At 40.2% G+C, this 17852-nt stretch overlaps 1 protein-coding gene and 1 non-coding gene across 2 annotated transcripts in view; both read left to right on the top strand.

The window, feature by feature from the left end:
* MRTFB (myocardin related transcription factor B) overlaps nucleotides 1–13154 on the top strand; it is a 396134-nt gene extending 382980 nt beyond the window's left edge. Inside the window, exons 18-19 of the mRNA XM_056806173.1 lie at nucleotides 6125–6228; nucleotides 12348–13154. Of these exons, the coding sequence (XP_056662151.1) occupies nucleotides 6125–6228; nucleotides 12348–12437 (194 nt within the window). The 3' untranslated portion in view covers nucleotides 12438–13154. The remainder of the gene's footprint in view (nucleotides 1–6124; nucleotides 6229–12347) is intronic.
* TRNAT-CGU (transfer RNA threonine (anticodon CGU)) lies at nucleotides 1990–2061 on the top strand. Its single transcript has one exon. It is a non-coding gene; the product is annotated as a tRNA-Thr (tRNA).
* Nucleotides 13155–17852: the final 4698 nt, after the last annotated feature.

Raw genomic sequence — 17852 nt, 5'->3', positions numbered from 1 at the left:
TTTGTATCTATGATACGGTGAGCCACAGGCTTAAAAATGAGGAATCAATATTAGTGTAGTTGGGGTTAGCAGAATATCAATCAAGTGAGAGAGAAATTCCTCCAAAGAATGCCTGGATCTTCATGCCACAAATATCTTACACAAGGTTACACTATTTGGACTGTCCAAAAGTGGAAAGGACTGCCTGAGATCACAGGATCACAAGGTTTGAGACTGGAACCTTATCAGTTATCTATACAGGAATGAAGATTTTAAGTGGCAGAGCTAAGACAATTGTCCATCTTTAGAGGTCTTCCCCTATAAATGATCCACTTAAAAGCATAGGATAATAGACTCAATAGTTGGAAGGAGCCTTTGAGGTGATTTAGTCCGAACTCATTCATTTTATAGGCTATGAAACTTGTTGGTGCTGTTGTGGATTCATGCTTTGAGTATTTTAAGTAAATGACCTCTAAATACGTTTTCCAAATCTCATAAGGGTGTTTATCCCATTTTTATTTGCCTCAGTTCCCACAAATGATATAATTAATTTCTCAGAGTAGACACTCCCCCCCAAAATAAATTTTATGCATCTGTTCTAAAACTACATTTTATTTTTCTCTTTATTCACCAGTTTCCTTATATGCTTTATATTCTACCAAGACAGTCAAATAATAAAGTATTCTGCTAAGTAAAAGAACATTCAAAAGAAAGCAACGATTGTCTTACTTTCAAATTTGGAGCCGGCTCCTCTAACAAAGTCGAATTCTGAAAAGCGATATTTAAAAAGGAGAGGTATTCCTGTTTTCACTTCAGAGAACACGTGGTTCTGAGGGTTCATATCATTCATTTACAGAGTGCTCCTAATTGGCAAATGAAAATGATACCTGCCTTTTTACTAATTGCCATAGAGTTTAAAACGGAGATCAGTTAGAATTTCCGGATTCTTCCCTTTGTGGATTCATTTCTCCTTCATTTAAAGTTTTCTATTGGTTTAACGCATACCTGCTATATGTAATTGAAAACAAACAAACAAACCCTCAGTCCAGATTTAAGTTTGTAGTTTCATTTTGAAAAATGCAAAATTTGTTGCCCCGAAGCAGGGCTGTTTTCCTAGCCACACCTTTTCGATGCCCTCCTGGGCAAAATCAAAGGTGTGAGACAGCCACGTGTCTCCTGGTGGGAAGACTTAATAAGAAGTCGCAAAGTTGTGAGTGTCCGGGGGCTCGTTAGTTGAGTGCCTCGAATGCAGTGTTCCTGGCGAGCACTGTTGTGAAGATGTAGTGCACGAGGCACGGGAGTGCGGGGCGGGGAGGACCCAGTACAGCCTGGGTATTTTTTAAAAATCCATTCAGTCACTGCATCTGGGTGCTGGCCCTGCACTGGCTGGCCCCAGGCACAAATCAAGCCAATGGGTCTTGGCCCCGGGAACAAGAGTCCAAGCCCTTCCCTTCTCTCCCCCTACCCGTGAGGGGGTGTTTCGGCTGTAGAAGCTCACGTCTGGGCAACTGGCTAAAAAGCTGACGGGGCGTCATAGTGCCTCAAGGTTTATTAACCATAACCGATCGTCCAGACAAACAGATGGCAGGATAAGGGTTTGGGAGACTTCTCAGGTAGCATCCTAGACAAGTCTTTTCTCCGTCACCTTCCCCAATTCTTTTCCTTCCCAAGCAAAATTCCCAGGCTAGAAGGAAGCCAGTCACCCTTGAGAGTGCAAGTTAGAGCTGGACCTCGTTCCGGCTAAAATAGAGCGACTGAGCCGGTTGGCCCCGCCTCCTTACCCGGCCCTTAACGGCTTTGGTACTCGAGGAGTGCGTAAGGGCATTTAGAGACTGAGGACGGCCGTAGACCCTTCTACGCAAGTCTTTTCACTCTAGCAAAGCAGATGTGATGAGATTGGCGGGGGAGAGAGCGAGCGAACGCGGGAAGGAGAATGTGCTCGTGCTCGCGCTATGAAACACTCGGGAGTAGCGCCAGAATAGAGGCTCACCCGCTAGACATTCTAACGCAGGCGCGGTGGCCAAGTGGTAAGGCGTCGGTCTCGTAAACCGAAGATCACGGGTTCGAACCCCGTCCGTGCCTAGTTACAAGTAATTTATTAAGATAGTAAATTTTTAGGATCATTGCACTTGTGATGGAGGGGGAGGCTAACATTTGGAGCATCACAAATCAATAGAACCTCAAATGAGTTGTCATTTCTGTTGTGTTTATCCAGTTTTATCCCATCTGAGGCACAAAGTATATATGAACCCGTATATGAGGTGGTGTTAGAAATCAAAAGGATTGTCCAGAGGGCTAGATGAAATTTTTTTAAAAGCAATTTGTGTATTTTATGCATAAAAACACTGAAGCCTGTATATACTATCCATTTGGCAATTACCTCTGGGTTTTGGGTCAAGTCACTTGACCTTCTGGGTCCTCAATGATTAATTCATGTCCATTAATAAATGAAAATATGTTTGGAATTCCTCAAGTATATTTGAATTTTCAGTTTACATTTTTAACCAAAGAGATGTCCATCTACAGATAATCAGAGATTTTTTCCCCAATTTTCTTCTATTTTTCTTTTTAATTTAATTTTTACTGTCACACAAAACACTTATTGTAAAAGAACACTTATACAAATCCCAAACCCCAATATAAAACCACAAATACAATGATGTAAATTATAAATATCCTTTAATCTTCAACCATTGGGCTCCAACAGCTTATTCTCTATAGGTGGATAAGTCTTTCAGGCTTTTCCCAGATCATTGCATTTCTAAGAGTAGCCCAGTTTTCACAGTTGAGTACAAAAGAGCTCTTACAGTGTACTTCTTTGCTTATTTCAATCTGCATCAGTTCATGCAGATCTTTCCAGCATTTTCTGAGCTCATCTCACTTATTTCTTATAACACAATAGTATTCCTTCAGCAACATGTACCACAATGTGTTCAGCCATTCCCCAATTGATGGGCATCCCCTCAATTTCCAATTCTTTGCCACCACAAAGAGCTGCTATAAATATTTTTGTACAAATAGGTCTCCCCCAACTTTTTTTTTTATCCCAGTGGTATTTATTACAGGAGCAAATGGGTACGCACAGTTTTATAGCCCTTTAGGTTGTCCTTCTGAATGGTTGGATCAGTTCACAACTACATCAACAATGCATGTGTTCCAATTTTGCCACTTCCTTACCAACATTTATCACTTTCCTTTACTGACATATTGACAATCTGATAGGTGTGAGGTGGAACCTCTGGGTAACCAGTGATTTTCATACCTTCATTACTTACCTGACTTAGGTACGCCTTCAGGTGAATGGCCACCTGGGAACAAGGGCTTCAGCTAGGTGTCCTAGAAATGATTCTTCCCACCTTCCCTTCCTCTCCTCTGCTACAGTTTTACATTTCCCTTCACTTCCTTCATTCCCCCCCCCCCCCAAACTAACTGCTACTTGGAATAGTTTTCTTCTCTTCTCTGTCCCTGTTTCCTGTTTCCTGATCTTACATCCAGATCAACCCAGGGGATGATTTCAATGGAAAGAATGGCAGTGGCCACATAGGATCATACAATCATATATTTGGAATCAGGAAAGACCTTCAATATCATCTACTAGTCCCCCCCCTTTTTTTTTTGCAATTTAGAATTAAGTATTTGCTGATGTGAACTTGGTGCAAAATTTCCTGACAAACATTCAGGGAAAGAGACATTCAGAATCAGGGAAAAATGGACTCACACCTAAAAAGCTTATGTGTCAAATGGATGAACATCGCTACTGGTTGACTATAAGTAATTTTTCCTTTTTGTGAAGAATTGAAATTCCCCTTAAATACAGTGTAGCTTTCTGCTGGTCTCCTTGTAGAGTCCTTAAGATGTAAACTTTTTCTTTGTTGTTTTGTGTTCACAGTGCAGACACTATCCTCACCTGCTGACATTCCAGAGACTTTTGCTCATTTTGAGGGACTTTTTTTTTTGCCACCTTTCCTATCTATTATAGCTCAGCTCACCTCTTGGGTAGAGGAAGTGCTATCCTGAGCTTGACTGTGGTCAATTCCAGTGCCTGAGGTTGACTCAGTTGCCTTATTTTAAAAATGTATTTATTTATTTAGAATATTCTTCCATAATTACATGATTCATGTTCTTTCCCTCCCCTCTACTCTTCCACCTCCCAGAGCTAACAAGCAATTCCACTAGGTTTTACATGTATCATTGTTCAAAAGCTATTTTCATGTTATTCACATTTGCAGTAGAGCGATCTTTTAACATCAAAACCCTAATCATATTCCCATTGAACCATGTGATCGGTCATATGTTTTTCTTCTGTGTTTCTGCTCCCTGAATGTGGATAGTGTTCTTTCCCATAAGTCTCTCCGAATTGTCCTTGATCATTGCATTGCCATTAATGGAGAAGTCCATTACGTTCAATTGTGCCACAATGTATCAGTCTCTGTGTACAATGTTCTGGTTCTGTTTCTTTCACTCTGCATCACTTCGTGGAGGTCATTCCAGTTCACATGGAATCCCCTCCAGTTCATTATTCCATTGAGCACAATAGTATTCCATCACCAACAGATACCATAATTTGTTCAGCCATTTCCCAATTGAAGAGCATCCCCTCATTTTCCATTTTTTTGTCCCTACAAAAAGCGCAGCTATGAATATTTTTTTTAAATTGTTTTAACCCTCACCTTCCATCTTAGAATTAATACTGTGTGTGGGGTTTTCCTTAATGGACTTCCCTGACCAGTAGGGTCCCACAAGGGAAGGGGCTCACCTTTGTGATGGGACCCGAGGAGAGGTAGGAACCGAGAACCAGGGTGGAAATGAAAGACACGGACAAGTCAGTGTTTGAATAGGGCAGGCAACCCCTATGATACTCCCTTTGATAGGAAAGTATGAGTACAAAGGAACATGAGGTGGAGGAGGAGATTAAGATAGGGAATGCAGGCCGAGATGGTTACAGAAGGTCAAGAGGAGAGAGAGACATAGTCATAGAGGAGCCCAGTGGAGCTCCATGGAAGGGAAAGGCCAAGAGGAAGTTCATGGGTTTGCCTCTGAATTTAATCCTGTCCTGCCTGGGAGGTACTCCCAAGCACTTTAGTAACCACATCACAAAGTATAGACAATTAAGATTGGGTGGCAAGGTAGAGGGAACACCTTTGGGCGTGTAGATTGCAAACCACCCTTTCCAGGGGAATTGAGTCCGAGCATGTTAATGAGTTTGTCTTAGCCAAGGGCCGCATGGCCAGTTCAAGGTTACATTCACAAGCCTCATTGGTATAACCTTATGCTTGGAGACACAGTAGCCATACAGTCATTTATATTTCATAGATATGAATATGCTTGGGATGCTACACTGTGTCTTAGTTCCAAGGCAAAGAGTGGTAAGGGCTAGGCAATGGTGAACAAATGACTTGCCCAGGGTCACAGTGAGGAAGTGTCTGGGGTCAAATTTGAACCCCGGACCTCCCATCCCTAGGCCTGATTCTGAATCCATTGAGCCACCCAGCTGTCCTGGAATGATCTAAGTCAAGAGTCCCCAAACTTTTTACACAGGGGGCCAGTTCATTGTCCCGCAGACCTTTGAAGAGCCGGACTATAAAAACCTAACCCTAACCCTAATGGGGCAGCAGTTTACACAGTGTGGAATCCCCTCCCCCAGATCACCACTCACCATGTTGATGTCTTCCATTGTGCAGCCACATAATCCTTTGGGCAGCTCCTCATTCTAAGGTGCCACACAAAGGATTAGGTCACTGGAAGTAGTACTGTACATCACGTTGCAGCGCCACCACATACAGAGCTCCTCTCACTGACCACCAGTGAAAGAGGTGCCCCTTCCAGAAGTCCAGTGGGGACTGGATACGTGGCCTCAGGGGGCTGCATGTGGTCGGCAGGCCATAGTTTGGGGATTCTTGATCTAAGTCTTGAAAATCTAATTGCACGTGAAACTAGAAGGAAAAAAATTGCAGATAAATGGAAGGGTGCCTCAGTTTCTCCCTGGGGAGGCAAATAAAGGAATTGACAACATTGGTTTTATTTTGTATCCAAAGAAAACAATATCACTTCATGCCACACTTGAACCCCTCATAAAGAATTTGCATAAAATATTTTTAAAATTCCACCAAGATACAAATTACAGCTTGTGTGCATTTTCTCACAGGAGATGAAGAGGAGACATTCTATGAAGAATTTATACTAGGAAAAAAAAAACCTCTACAAATTAAATCATCATATACTTTGATAGTCTGTGATTCCAAGGCAAAGGTAAACATCGGGAAGGATGGTGAAAAATATGTAGGAAAATATGGGTCAAGGAATGAAAAAGACTTGTAGATTACCCAAAGCTTCACACCTATATCATGAATACTTTATTTTCAAAAAACTGTCTGAGCATCACAAGTATCAATAGGATCACCAAAAAAAGGAGAGAGAAATTGATTATATTTTAACAAATAGGAAATGACTCATTACTAATGTGAGAGTCATTCCTGTATTAGTTATCTATGTACAGTCAGACTGATTTGTTAGCGCAAAGAGAAAAATTAATACAGAATTTAAAATATAGAAAAGAAAAAAAAAGCTACTAAAATAATCCCAGCCTGACCTATTTTTTTTAAGTTACTAATGCCAAAAAATAGATGGAGGAAAGGGCTCCTTTGATGATAACAATTCCATTCAGAAGTTTGGCTGGCATAAATTGAATGCTGTAATGAAGAGAAGAGTCTAGAAATTCATCTGCTTGCCAAGTAAAGAGACATAATAGCCAAGGGTAACATTGGTTTAGGATATAAATTCCTTTGTAAAATATTGTGGAGAATGGTTAGTGTTGAACAGTACTGCCTCATAAAGAAAAACAAATCTTAAAGAAAATTTAGTGAGAGACCCAAATAAGTAGTCACTTAAGGATGAAACTTATGAGAAGACAACAAACAGAAGAAAAATGTAAAAAAATCTTAAAAGATTTTTATAACAATGAAATCACCACATTTGGGTTTTAATGTCACAGTCCTGGTATGTTCTTTGAGTAAATAGAAAAAGCACCAAAGACACAAACATTACAAAAGCAGCCAGAGTAGATCAAGTATTTAGAAAGGCATTTCATACTTTAAGTTACAAAATGTAGAGAGTGTTGAGGAATTATTATTTCTCATGGTATCTGAAAGATATTAAAGGAATGGAAAAAATCTCAAAACTTACTATTGCCAGGAAAAAAATGTGACCAAGATTACTGTGGAGCCACATGCCTGCTTTGTCTTCTATATTAATTTTTATGAAAATAATTTATACATACTTCAAGAGTGCTAGAGATAATAGACAGGAACCAACAGAGTTTCACAAGCAATATTGCCTACCAGATCACATCCTTACTTTCATACAAAGGTCCAAAGGATGTAACAAAAATGAGGTTCAATTAGGCCTATCTTTTGGTTTTTAAAAAATTTTGAATCAGTAGAACAAAGAACACTTTAAAACTTATATTTATTTTTTCAATCAGTGAATTAACCTATCTCCCTTCCACTCTACTCACCCCTCAATTGAGAAAAACAAAACTTTTGTTACAACAGAGTTAACGACATGTATACAAATTTCTGAATTGACCAAATCCCAAAAAATACAGCTCATTCTGCATTCTGAATCCTTCATATCCCAAACAGGAGGCAGATATGTTGTTTCATCATTAGTCCCCTGGAATCGTGGTTGGTTATTAAGCTGATCAGAATCTTTTATTCTTTCAGAGTTATTTGTCTTTACCATACTGTTATCAATGTATAAATTATTCTCCTGGTTCTGTTCATTTTGTTCTGCATTAGTTCATATAAGTCTTTCCTGGATCTTTCTAAAACCATCTCCTTGATCATTTCTTATAGGACAACAGTACTCCATTCCAGTGCTTTATGTCCTTTAATTTGTTTAGCCATTCCTCAGTGAGGATGTACATCTTCAGATTCTTATTCTTTGCTTTCTGAAAAAGAACTAAAACTATTTCTGTATGTTCTTGGAGGTTGTTTTTACTTAGGACTAACCCTTAATCTACCTTCTCTCTAATACTCAACTGTACTCTTTCCTGTTTTACTGTTAAATGTTTTTGCATTCGGCTATGTACGTGTGTGTGTGTGTGTGTGTGTGTGTGTGTGTATTCTTCCTCCCTTAGATCAGTTCAAATGGCAATGAGGTTCAAATGTCAAAGATGCCCTCTATACTCTGCTCCTTTTTTGTATATATCAATTTGTATGCCTTGATTATGAGAGGTGCTTTCCCTTAACCCTTCCCCCCCTTCTTCTCCCCCTAGTACACTCCCCTTCAGCAATCTTTCCATCTTTCTCTTAAGATCAGCAACAGATACCTGAAGCCCTCCCAGACCTTCTGTCTGATTAAACTCCCCCTATAGCTGTGATGATGATAGAGTTCAGTGGTGACACAAATCATATCCTTATATTAGGATGGAAGCAGTTTATTCTTTTTTAGTAGTCCCTTATGATTGTTCAATTAGTCTCACATTTTCGTATTTCTCAACTCCTATGTTTGTACTTCATAGTTTCTATATGGTTCTGATCTTTCCATCAAGAATACTTCAAAATTCTTTGTTTCATTAAAGATTGATTTTTCCCTTTGTGGCATTGTACTAAATTTTTCTGAGTATTATTCTTGAATATAAACCTGTATCCTTTGTCTTCTGTAATATTGTTTTCTAAGCTCTCTGTTCCTTCAGATGGTAGATGCTAAATTATTTGTGATTCCTTGGTATTTGAATGCTTTCTTTTTGGCTGCTTTATTTTTTAAAAAATTTACCTGGGAGCTCTGGAATTTTGCAGTAATGGTTCTAGAAATTTTCATTTGGGTTGGTTGTTTGTTTTTTCTTCCAGGAATTTATGACAATTCTATTTCCACTTTGCCCACTGATTCTAAAAAATCTAGACAGTTTCAAAAAATTGCTTGAAATATTATATCTAGGTTCTTTTTTGGATGATATTCATTGATTCTTAATTTTTTTCTCTTCAATAAGTTTTTCAGGTCAATGTTTTTTTGCTATGAGATACTTTATATTTTCTTCTATTTTTTTCCAATCTTTTGTCTTTGTTTTCTTCTTGTCTTTTGGAATCATTGGTTTCTTTTTTGTTTATTCTAATTTTCAAGGAATTTGTTACTTAGTCAAGGTTTTGTATATCTTGTGTGAAGTTGCTAATTTCCTTTCCAATTCTTTCTTCCATAGCTCTCATTTCTTTTCCAGTTTTTACCTCTAGCACTCTGATTTCATTTATTTAAACATTTTTAGTTCTTTTCCCCCAACTATTTATAGTTAAATTTGTGCCCCCAGTTGCTGTGTGTGTGTGTGTGTGTGTGTATGTGTGTGTGTGTGTGTGTGTGTGTTTTGTTGTTGTTGCTGGGTTTTGTTCTATTTTGTGAGGCTTTGCTTGTAGATGTTTTGGAGTCATTTTCTTCTTTTGGTTTGTGCCTTGAGCATCTTTGTCACCCTAATTTTTTTATGGTGGGATTTTTTTCTCTTTCCTCATTCTTCCAACCTAATTTGGACTTGATATTAGATTGGGTTCCGCATACTTCTGGACAGAAAGTTTGAACTGGTTCTGTTGCTGCTTTATTGAGTTGCTTTATTGAGTGCTGTCTTATTCCCAGATCTCAGGACAGCTCATGCTGGGGACTTGTAAGCTTTCAGGACTTCTGAAGTGGTCTGATTCAGAGCAAAGTCTGAATGCTGCCCTAAAATAGTTCTTTAAAGGCTCTCCTCCAATAGTGTCTCTCATCTCTCATCTAGGCATCAAAAACAAGAGATAGCCTTATTCAATGGCCACTGATTATTAATATCAAATATCAATAAAACAGGAAAATACATGATTGTCAGAGATATGTGCCACATTCGTGGAGGAGATTCACTACAGTCAACGTTGAACAGGCATTTCCTGTTAATGGCAAGATCTTCCAGTGTCGCTGTGCTAACTGAATCAAGCCTTAATACACTGCATCTTTGATAAGATCCATAAACATTCAAAAGGTTTTGGTCTTAATATCCATAAAGGAAAAACCAAACCAAGGAAGAATGCCTATTGTCCAGGTTATAACATGCAAATAAAAAGAACAACCTACATACAGATACACATATATATGTGCATGTGTGTATATACACATATATGACAAACACTGCAAATGGCCAATGAGCTGGGCCTAGAATAGAAGAGAAAGAGAGCAAGTTGGATTACTTTGGGGAAATTACAAGTCTCTTAATGACCCCAAATTTCTCAGAGAAACAAAAACTCATCTTTTAATCCCAGCATTCTTCTCATGATGTGGTGTGGACATAGAACACTATGGTCCTCAGAAACTGTAGTCGGAGGGTTACCCAAAAGACAAAGTAGAGGCATATGGTGGTGGTGGTGGTGGGGTGAACAGGCTGCAACACATGGCACATATGGAATGATGCAGAGACACTGAGAACAATGTTGTTGCGGTGGGAGTGGGGGGCAGCTAGGTGGCTCGGTGGATAGACAGACCTGGAGATGGGAAATCCTGGGTTCCAATCTAATCTCAGACACTTCCTAGCTGTGTGACCCTGCAGAAGTCATATAACCTCCAATGCCCAGCCTTTAACTTCTCTTTTGCCTTGGAAATGATAATTCGCATCAATTCGAAGACTTAACGTTAGGTTTTAAAAACATGTTCTTAGAAAGACGTAGGAATCAAAAAGAAGATGGACTAGTCACCCACGCACCCCACTAGCATCCTAGAAAGCACCCAGCGCTCGGGAGTCATCCTCTGCGGTGAAGCTATGGGAAGATGTGGACAAGAGCTGCAATCTACATTGGGGGTGGGGGTGGGGTGGACTACTGAGGTCGATGAGATAACAGATTCATTGAAATATTGGAATAAGGCAAAAATTTGGCCTGAAAGAGCTCTTAGCAAACAGAAGCTCTCAGTCCACAAGCAGTTATTAAGCTATTAATATGGACCTGGTACTGCGGGGAACCAAAGGAAGCCCAAAACGCCGTCCCCGGCCTTAAGGAGCTGACGTTCTAGTTGGGGGGCGCAATATTTAAACGACTCCGTGCATACCTGATACAGCCTGGGTACACCGGAGGCAAAAAAACAGATAAAGAAAGAGGAGCTCGAAAACCAAAGCCCAAGGACCCGAAGGCTGCTCGGGCTAGAGTAGGGAGGCTCGGCGCCAGCAGAACTCGCGAGGCAGGCTGCAGAAGAAGCGCCATTGCAGCTAATGCCCAGCAGATGGCGGCAGAGAGTGAGAACTCCGCACTTGTTCAGAAGAGAGCAGAGATGGAGGCAGGAGCCCGAGGTCGCCTTAGTCCCCTTCCGTGCGTTTCTCCGGATTTCCTAGTTGATCGATTCCCCTTCTCTGCTAGTGGGACCTGTGGGGAAGTGCAACCTCACACGCATAGGAAGGCAATCCCCTTATTTCGTTATGCTTTTGAGTAAACATTTCTGGGTGGGGGGTTTTTTTGGACTTTGGGATATTTGTATGTGTTTTAAACTTTATTCTTTGATTGGCCCTATAAAAAAATACATAAGAATAGACACTAACCCACAAAATACTTCGAATCTAGAGTCATTTTCTAGGGACCCGTGTGTGAGGTGGGACCCATGAGACAATAGCCATGAGCATCTTTACCTATGACGCACCTAGTTATTACTAGCCTGGGGATCAGGAAGGCATGAGTTCAAATCCAGCCTCATACACTAGCGTGGACCCTGGTCCAATCTCTTCATTTCTGTCTGCCTCCATCTCCTTAATGGTAAAATGAGGCTAATAATAGCATGTACCTGCCATGATTGTGGTCAGGATCAAATGAGATGAAGTGCTTCTAGCACAGTGCCTGGTACACAGCGTTGTTTGTCTGACATTTTCAGAGGGTGATGCCTTGACTCTCCAGTGAAACGGCTGGAAGAGAGGCAGACTTGACCTCACTCTCTCTTACAGAATCATCCAAGTCCAATGGCAAGACAAAACTGGAGATGACTGATGACTGGGGATGTAGTGGATGATCCTGGCTTCTTCGCTATCTAACCAAGCTCTAAGCACTGCCTCCCCCACGTTCATGGCCATTTGAACACATTGTTCTCATCCGCCCATTTTGCTGGGGAAGGGCTTTACATTCATGAGGCGATAGGTGTGTTTAGGACCCATCAGTTACCCTCAAGACAGTTTACCAAATGTGATCACTGCACAGACCATATAGCTTTTTGGAGCCACAACTAAGAGCCCGGTGGCAGGTGAACATCAAAGAAGGAAAGAGGCCCTGAAAAAGTCTGGGAAAGCTCTCATACCAGAGGGACTAGTCTATGAACACCAATGCACCCCAAAACCCCCTTTACATAGTAAATACTTAATAAATGCTTCTTCCTTCCTTTTCTTACAGAGCCTAAATGGGAGAGGGGGAATGTTATCTCTGTGTGTGTATGTGTGCCTTACAATAGAATTGGGAATGGAAGATGGGAAGAGTATATAAAAGGAGCATCCAAAGAGTTGTAAGCAGGATTCAGGATCAAGAGGGTGGATAAGAGCTGATGATATATTGCTTTATAGTGGGCCAAAAAGGGCAGAAATTGGTGGCAAAGCAAAGAGAAATAAAGGAGCTGGTTTTCTGGGGCTCTCCGAAGAAAAGAAAGAAAATGATCATGGGAACAGCCAGGACCAAGACTTGTGCTCAAAATGTACACTGGTAGAAAGTCAACCACTGGGGAAAATAATCCAAGACTGTTCTCCTAGTATTTGTCACGTGATTTGGCTTATATTCCATAAGTGTTCATTGTCCCATGATTTTTGCTTTCACCTTTAAAGCCAAATAAGAAGTTTTCCCCTTTTTAGTCAATAATAACCTCTAAGATAGAAGTTATCTGAACCTGTGCTGCCCCAAGATACCTGGCACCAGAGATAAGATTTTCCAAATTGCCCCTTGTTATCTAAGCTTAGGTAAATCAAGATATATTCCAATCCCATCCTCTTAGCCTCCTCTACCTTGTTCCTCACGAATGACCACCTTAAAAAAGAAAGAATCTCTGAAAGCAGCCAGGGACTTTCCCTGTACCAAAAAGGCATTCTCTTTAGATCTGTCACACAGCCACCACCTGGTGAACTGCCAAACCATCACCTCCACCTGGACACCGACTGTGAGAACAATAGTGCCCCACTCCCGTCTCTATCTTCGTGTACAGAGTACCATTAAAAAAAATCTCCTTTGAACAGATAAGTTCTGTTGTACATGGGCTTCCTTCTTCCTTGCCTCACAAGGAGGCAGAGCAACAATACAATCATTCATTTGGAGAGATGTTTGCCATGAAGTGAAGGAATTGAAATTAATAGGAGAGATACTTCAAATCGCTTCCTTATTTTTCAATTCCTTAAACTCAAGGAGACCTCACTCCAGATGCTACAGTGAGTGTCCCCAGTTTAGAATACAAATTCAGGACTTAATCCATAGTCATGGTATGGTATGTGTAACAATGTAAACAGTACTGTGATTCAGGGAGAGCTATAGAAATATGTGCTCTAATGATGAAGATGGCAGACGTTAGTTTTTCTTTTCTGATGAAGATGTTACTCTTATTTAACAACTATGATCTCTTCTAAAGGGTTGGGGAGAAGAAACACAGTCTATGCTTCATAGGAGGAGCCATCTCCCCATCCTTTTGCACCCCCACTGAAGCATTCTCAGAGCTGCCCTTCCTGGTTCCAAGGAACCACATAGGCACTTTGGACCCTGCTTCGGGCATATGATGTCTCATTACTGAAAGGACTTTACATTTTAGTAAGAACCTTGAGTGGTTCCTTTGGTTGTCCCACTTTAAAACCTAATCTTCTGAATTTCTCAAACTTAATTAAATCTGTTTACCATTTTTAACATTTTCTCCATTACTTTCTTTAAAAAAATAAAATAAAAACAATTTAAGTCTTTGATTTCTAGTGTTTATGAGGTATAAATGCTCACAGTGAAAATTTAAACAGTCAGTATCATTCATTTGATCTGGCTACAATGGAAAGAAGACGGTTTTGTAGTTAGAACACCTGAATTCAGCCTGACGCTTATTACCAGTATGACAATTTCCCTGGATATATTCCATCATCTAAAAATGAGGGGATTAGTCTAGTTGGCCCCTGAGGTCCCTTTCAGCTCCAAAGCTAAAACCCAAAATAGCTGTAGGTTTTACACACCAGCAACATAAATCTATGTTCAAAAATAGGCACTGCTTTCCCACATACCATTAACTCTCTTCCTGTAACTCTTTCAGGTAAAGCCAGAGCAGGAATGCTTAACCTTGTTTGTGTCATAAACACCTTTGGCAGTCTGGTGTAGCTTATGGACCCCTTCTCAGAATACTGTTTTTAAATGAGTAAAATAAAGGACATAATATTTACAAAGGAAAAACCAATTATATTGAAATCTAATTTTCAAAATATTTTTTAAAAGCAAGTTTGTAGATACCAGGCTAAGAACCCTTGAGTTAATTGGAAAAGGAATAGTTTATAAGGAAAAGGGAGAGCTGGGTTCCCCCCAAAAAGTAGTCAGCCACTCGATTGCATTTCTTTTTTTGCATTCAGAATTTGTAATTAGAATCTGTTACCCTAAAAACTACAATTCTCAGCACCCTACTCTCCTTATATTACATGCTGACATAGGAAGGATATAAATTTGGCATAGCTCCACCTCTAGCTTTCTTGTCTTCCTGTTGGGCTTTGGTGGAGCAGGCTTTTTTAAACAGACAAGGAGAACTTAGTCACATGGTCTTAATTTTGTTAAATAATTAGTTTTTTGTTACTTCTATTTCCTTTTTATTCCTTCTACTTCAAGTGATTATTAATAAACTTTATAAAATTAATATTTGGAGTTGCTGAATATTAATTTAAGTCCTACAAGAAAGATTCTCTTCCTTAGAGTTTTATAGAATCTAAAGTAGAATCACAGAAGGCAGTCTAGATCAATTATGATTTTTCCCAATAAATATTGTCATCATGGAAAATCAAATTCCATTTTTTTGTCCTTCCATCTTTTCAGTTTTGTCTGACTCTTTGTGACCCCTTTTTGGGTTCTCTTGATGAAAATACTGGAGTGGTTTGCCATCTCCTTCTTCAGCTCATTTTGCAGATGAGAAAAGTAGGGTAAACTGTTAAGGGACTTACCCAAGGTCACACAGATAGTATCTGAGGCCAGATTTGAACTTAGGTCTTCCTAACTCCAGGCCTGGCACTCTATTCACTACACCACCTTACTGACCTTTGGAGTTTATGGTAATTGTATTTTATCTCTATTATTAATTTGACAGGAATTGACTCGACTCTATTCTATAAAACATAATCAAAAGAGCCTAAAACTCAGAAGTTTCGAGACCTAGTTCCTGCTCCGTCACTAACTCATTGTGTGTTACTAACTCATCATGCAAGTTACTTACTTAACCTCTCTGATGTTCTGTTTCCTGATCTGAATGGGAGAAAAATGTGGAAACCCACCCTTTCCCTGGGGATGTCAATCCACTCTACTTTGGCTGACTGCCCAGGGTCTGAGAGGTCCCGATACAAATTCAGATGAAGATTCACATTCTATCGAGTCTTCCATTGGGAAACCAGGGCCAAGGAAAGCTTCTTGCCATCAGTCTCCTCTGCAAACTGCCCTGCTTCACCTCCAGCTCTTGATCGGACAACAATAATCAAATCAATAATACCTTTGCTACTGAAAAGAGTGTGACAGTGGACTGCCCCATGATTCCCCAGAACCAAACGCCCTTCCCTGGGCAGGACTCAGTTATCTTTTGTCTCCCATTAGAATAGAAACCTCTTTACACTTGTATCCAGGTGCCTGGTCCAGCGCTTCATGAATGCCTTCTTCATTCCTTCCTAGCCATTTTGATTAGGTAATGGATGTGAAAGGACTCTAGAAGGGGCAGCTCTACAAATAGCATAAGTGCCCTAGCCTGCGTCTGAGGTCAGGGAGCCCATTTCCCACTGTCAGAGATCTCCTCAACGCCAGACATTGCCAGCGAGCAAAAGCTCAGAGATGAGTTGTAAGATTAAAATTAATATCCAATAACATTTGATGTGATTTATTAATAATCACTCGAAGTAGAAGAAATAAAAGAACAAAGGACAAAAGTAAAAGCCTGAGTAAAACCTGCTTTCCCGGCCGTGATCGCCGAGCTACACAAAACTTATGCATCTTCCTTACTCTAGTGAGGAGGGACGCGGGAAGCTGGGGTTACAGTCCTGGGAGCAAATCCTAACTACATACCGGGATGGAAAGGCTGTGGAGACGATGGAACTAGCCATTTTTCAATTGAGGCTGATGTCATGCATTTAAAACACCTCCATTTACCATAAATGAAAAACAAAACAGGCCTTTTGGATGTCGAATGTACGTGGGCAAAAGGCATACGGAATCAGGTTTTCAGGAATCAATTTTTCAGAGCACGTTTCATATGTATAAAGAATGTAAAGAAAATATTATGCCCTCCCCAAAGCATTAGGCTTTGTTGATAGCATGTGAAGGCGTGACTTGTCTAACTACCCTGCTAGTACACACGTCACATGTCAGACAACTTGATATTTCTGCTTGTACTTGATCACAGGGATCTATTCATCCCTATCCTTGTAACCAAGGAAAACTGACTACATCTCCATGGCCCAAGACAGGTAGTGGTACTGTGCAGTGGATAGAGCCTGGGTCTGGAATCAGGAAGAACCAAGTTTAAATCTGACCTCAGACAGGCTAGTTTACTCAGCTCTATTACCGTAGGCAAGCCACTTACCTGTTGTCTGCCTCAGTTCCCTTAGATGTAAAATGGGGATGATAATAATAGCACCAAATTCTCAAGATTCTTGTGAGGCTCTAATGAGATAATATTTGTCAAGTTCAAAGCTCAGTGCCTGACACATAGTAAATATTCATTTCCTTCCTTCCATAACCATTATCAATCTCTAATCTAGTTCTAATTCTAACTAATCTAGCTTTAATTCTATCTAAATCTATCATTTGGTGTAAAAAAAAATTCCAAATCTATAAACCTACCAGCCATAATACATTTTTTAAAAGACTCTTACCTTCTCCCAGCTGTGTGACCCTGGGCAAGTCACTTAACCCCCATTGCCTAGCCCTTACCACTCTTCTGCCTTGGAGCCAATACATAGTATTGACTCCAATACGGAAGGTAAGGGTTTTTTAAAAAATAAAAATAAAAAAAAACTCTTACCTTCTGTCTTAGTATCAATTCTAAGACAGAAGAGTAGCAGGGGCTAGGCAATTAGGGTTAAATGACTTACCCAAAGTCATTTACCTAGGAAGTGTCTGAAGCCTATTTTGAACCCAGGTCCTCCCAACTCCTGACCTGACACCAGGATGAAATCACATTAAAAAAAAAAGTCCAGTGCTGGGTTGCCTTCACAAAGTGCACCTCACAAATCCCACCAGCACCAAGCTTGGTATATATTCTACTGAAGCTGCCAAGATACCCTTAATAGGGGGCAGCTGGTGGCTCAATGGATTGAGAGCCAGACCTAGAGACAGGAGGTCTTGGGTTCAGATTTGGCCTCAGTCACTTTACTTCTTAGCTGTGTGACCTTGGGTAGGTCACTTAACCCCCACTGCCTAACCCTTATGTCTCTTCTGCCTTGGAACCAATACACAGTATTGATTCTAAGAAGGAAAAAGTTTTTTTTTTTTTTTAAAGATATCCTTAATAGATCTAGGATGATAACTGGCCTTCTGGTCTCCCTAGTAGAATGTAAGTTTGTTGAGGGAAGGGACATTGTCATTTTTGTCTCTTGGCACAGTTCCAGGAACACAGGAGGTGTTTAATAAATGTTTATAGAATGAATGAATGAATGAATGCACTCTTATGGATTGGTTATAGTTCAAGATTTGTTTTCTATCCCAAGA

The sequence above is a fragment of the Monodelphis domestica genome, chromosome 7 (assembly GCF_027887165.1).
Source record: "Monodelphis domestica isolate mMonDom1 chromosome 7, mMonDom1.pri, whole genome shotgun sequence".
Lineage (NCBI taxonomy): Eukaryota > Metazoa > Chordata > Mammalia > Didelphimorphia > Didelphidae > Monodelphis > Monodelphis domestica.
Note: the sequence above shows the minus strand (reverse complement) of the source record. Positions and strands in the feature narration are given on the sequence as shown.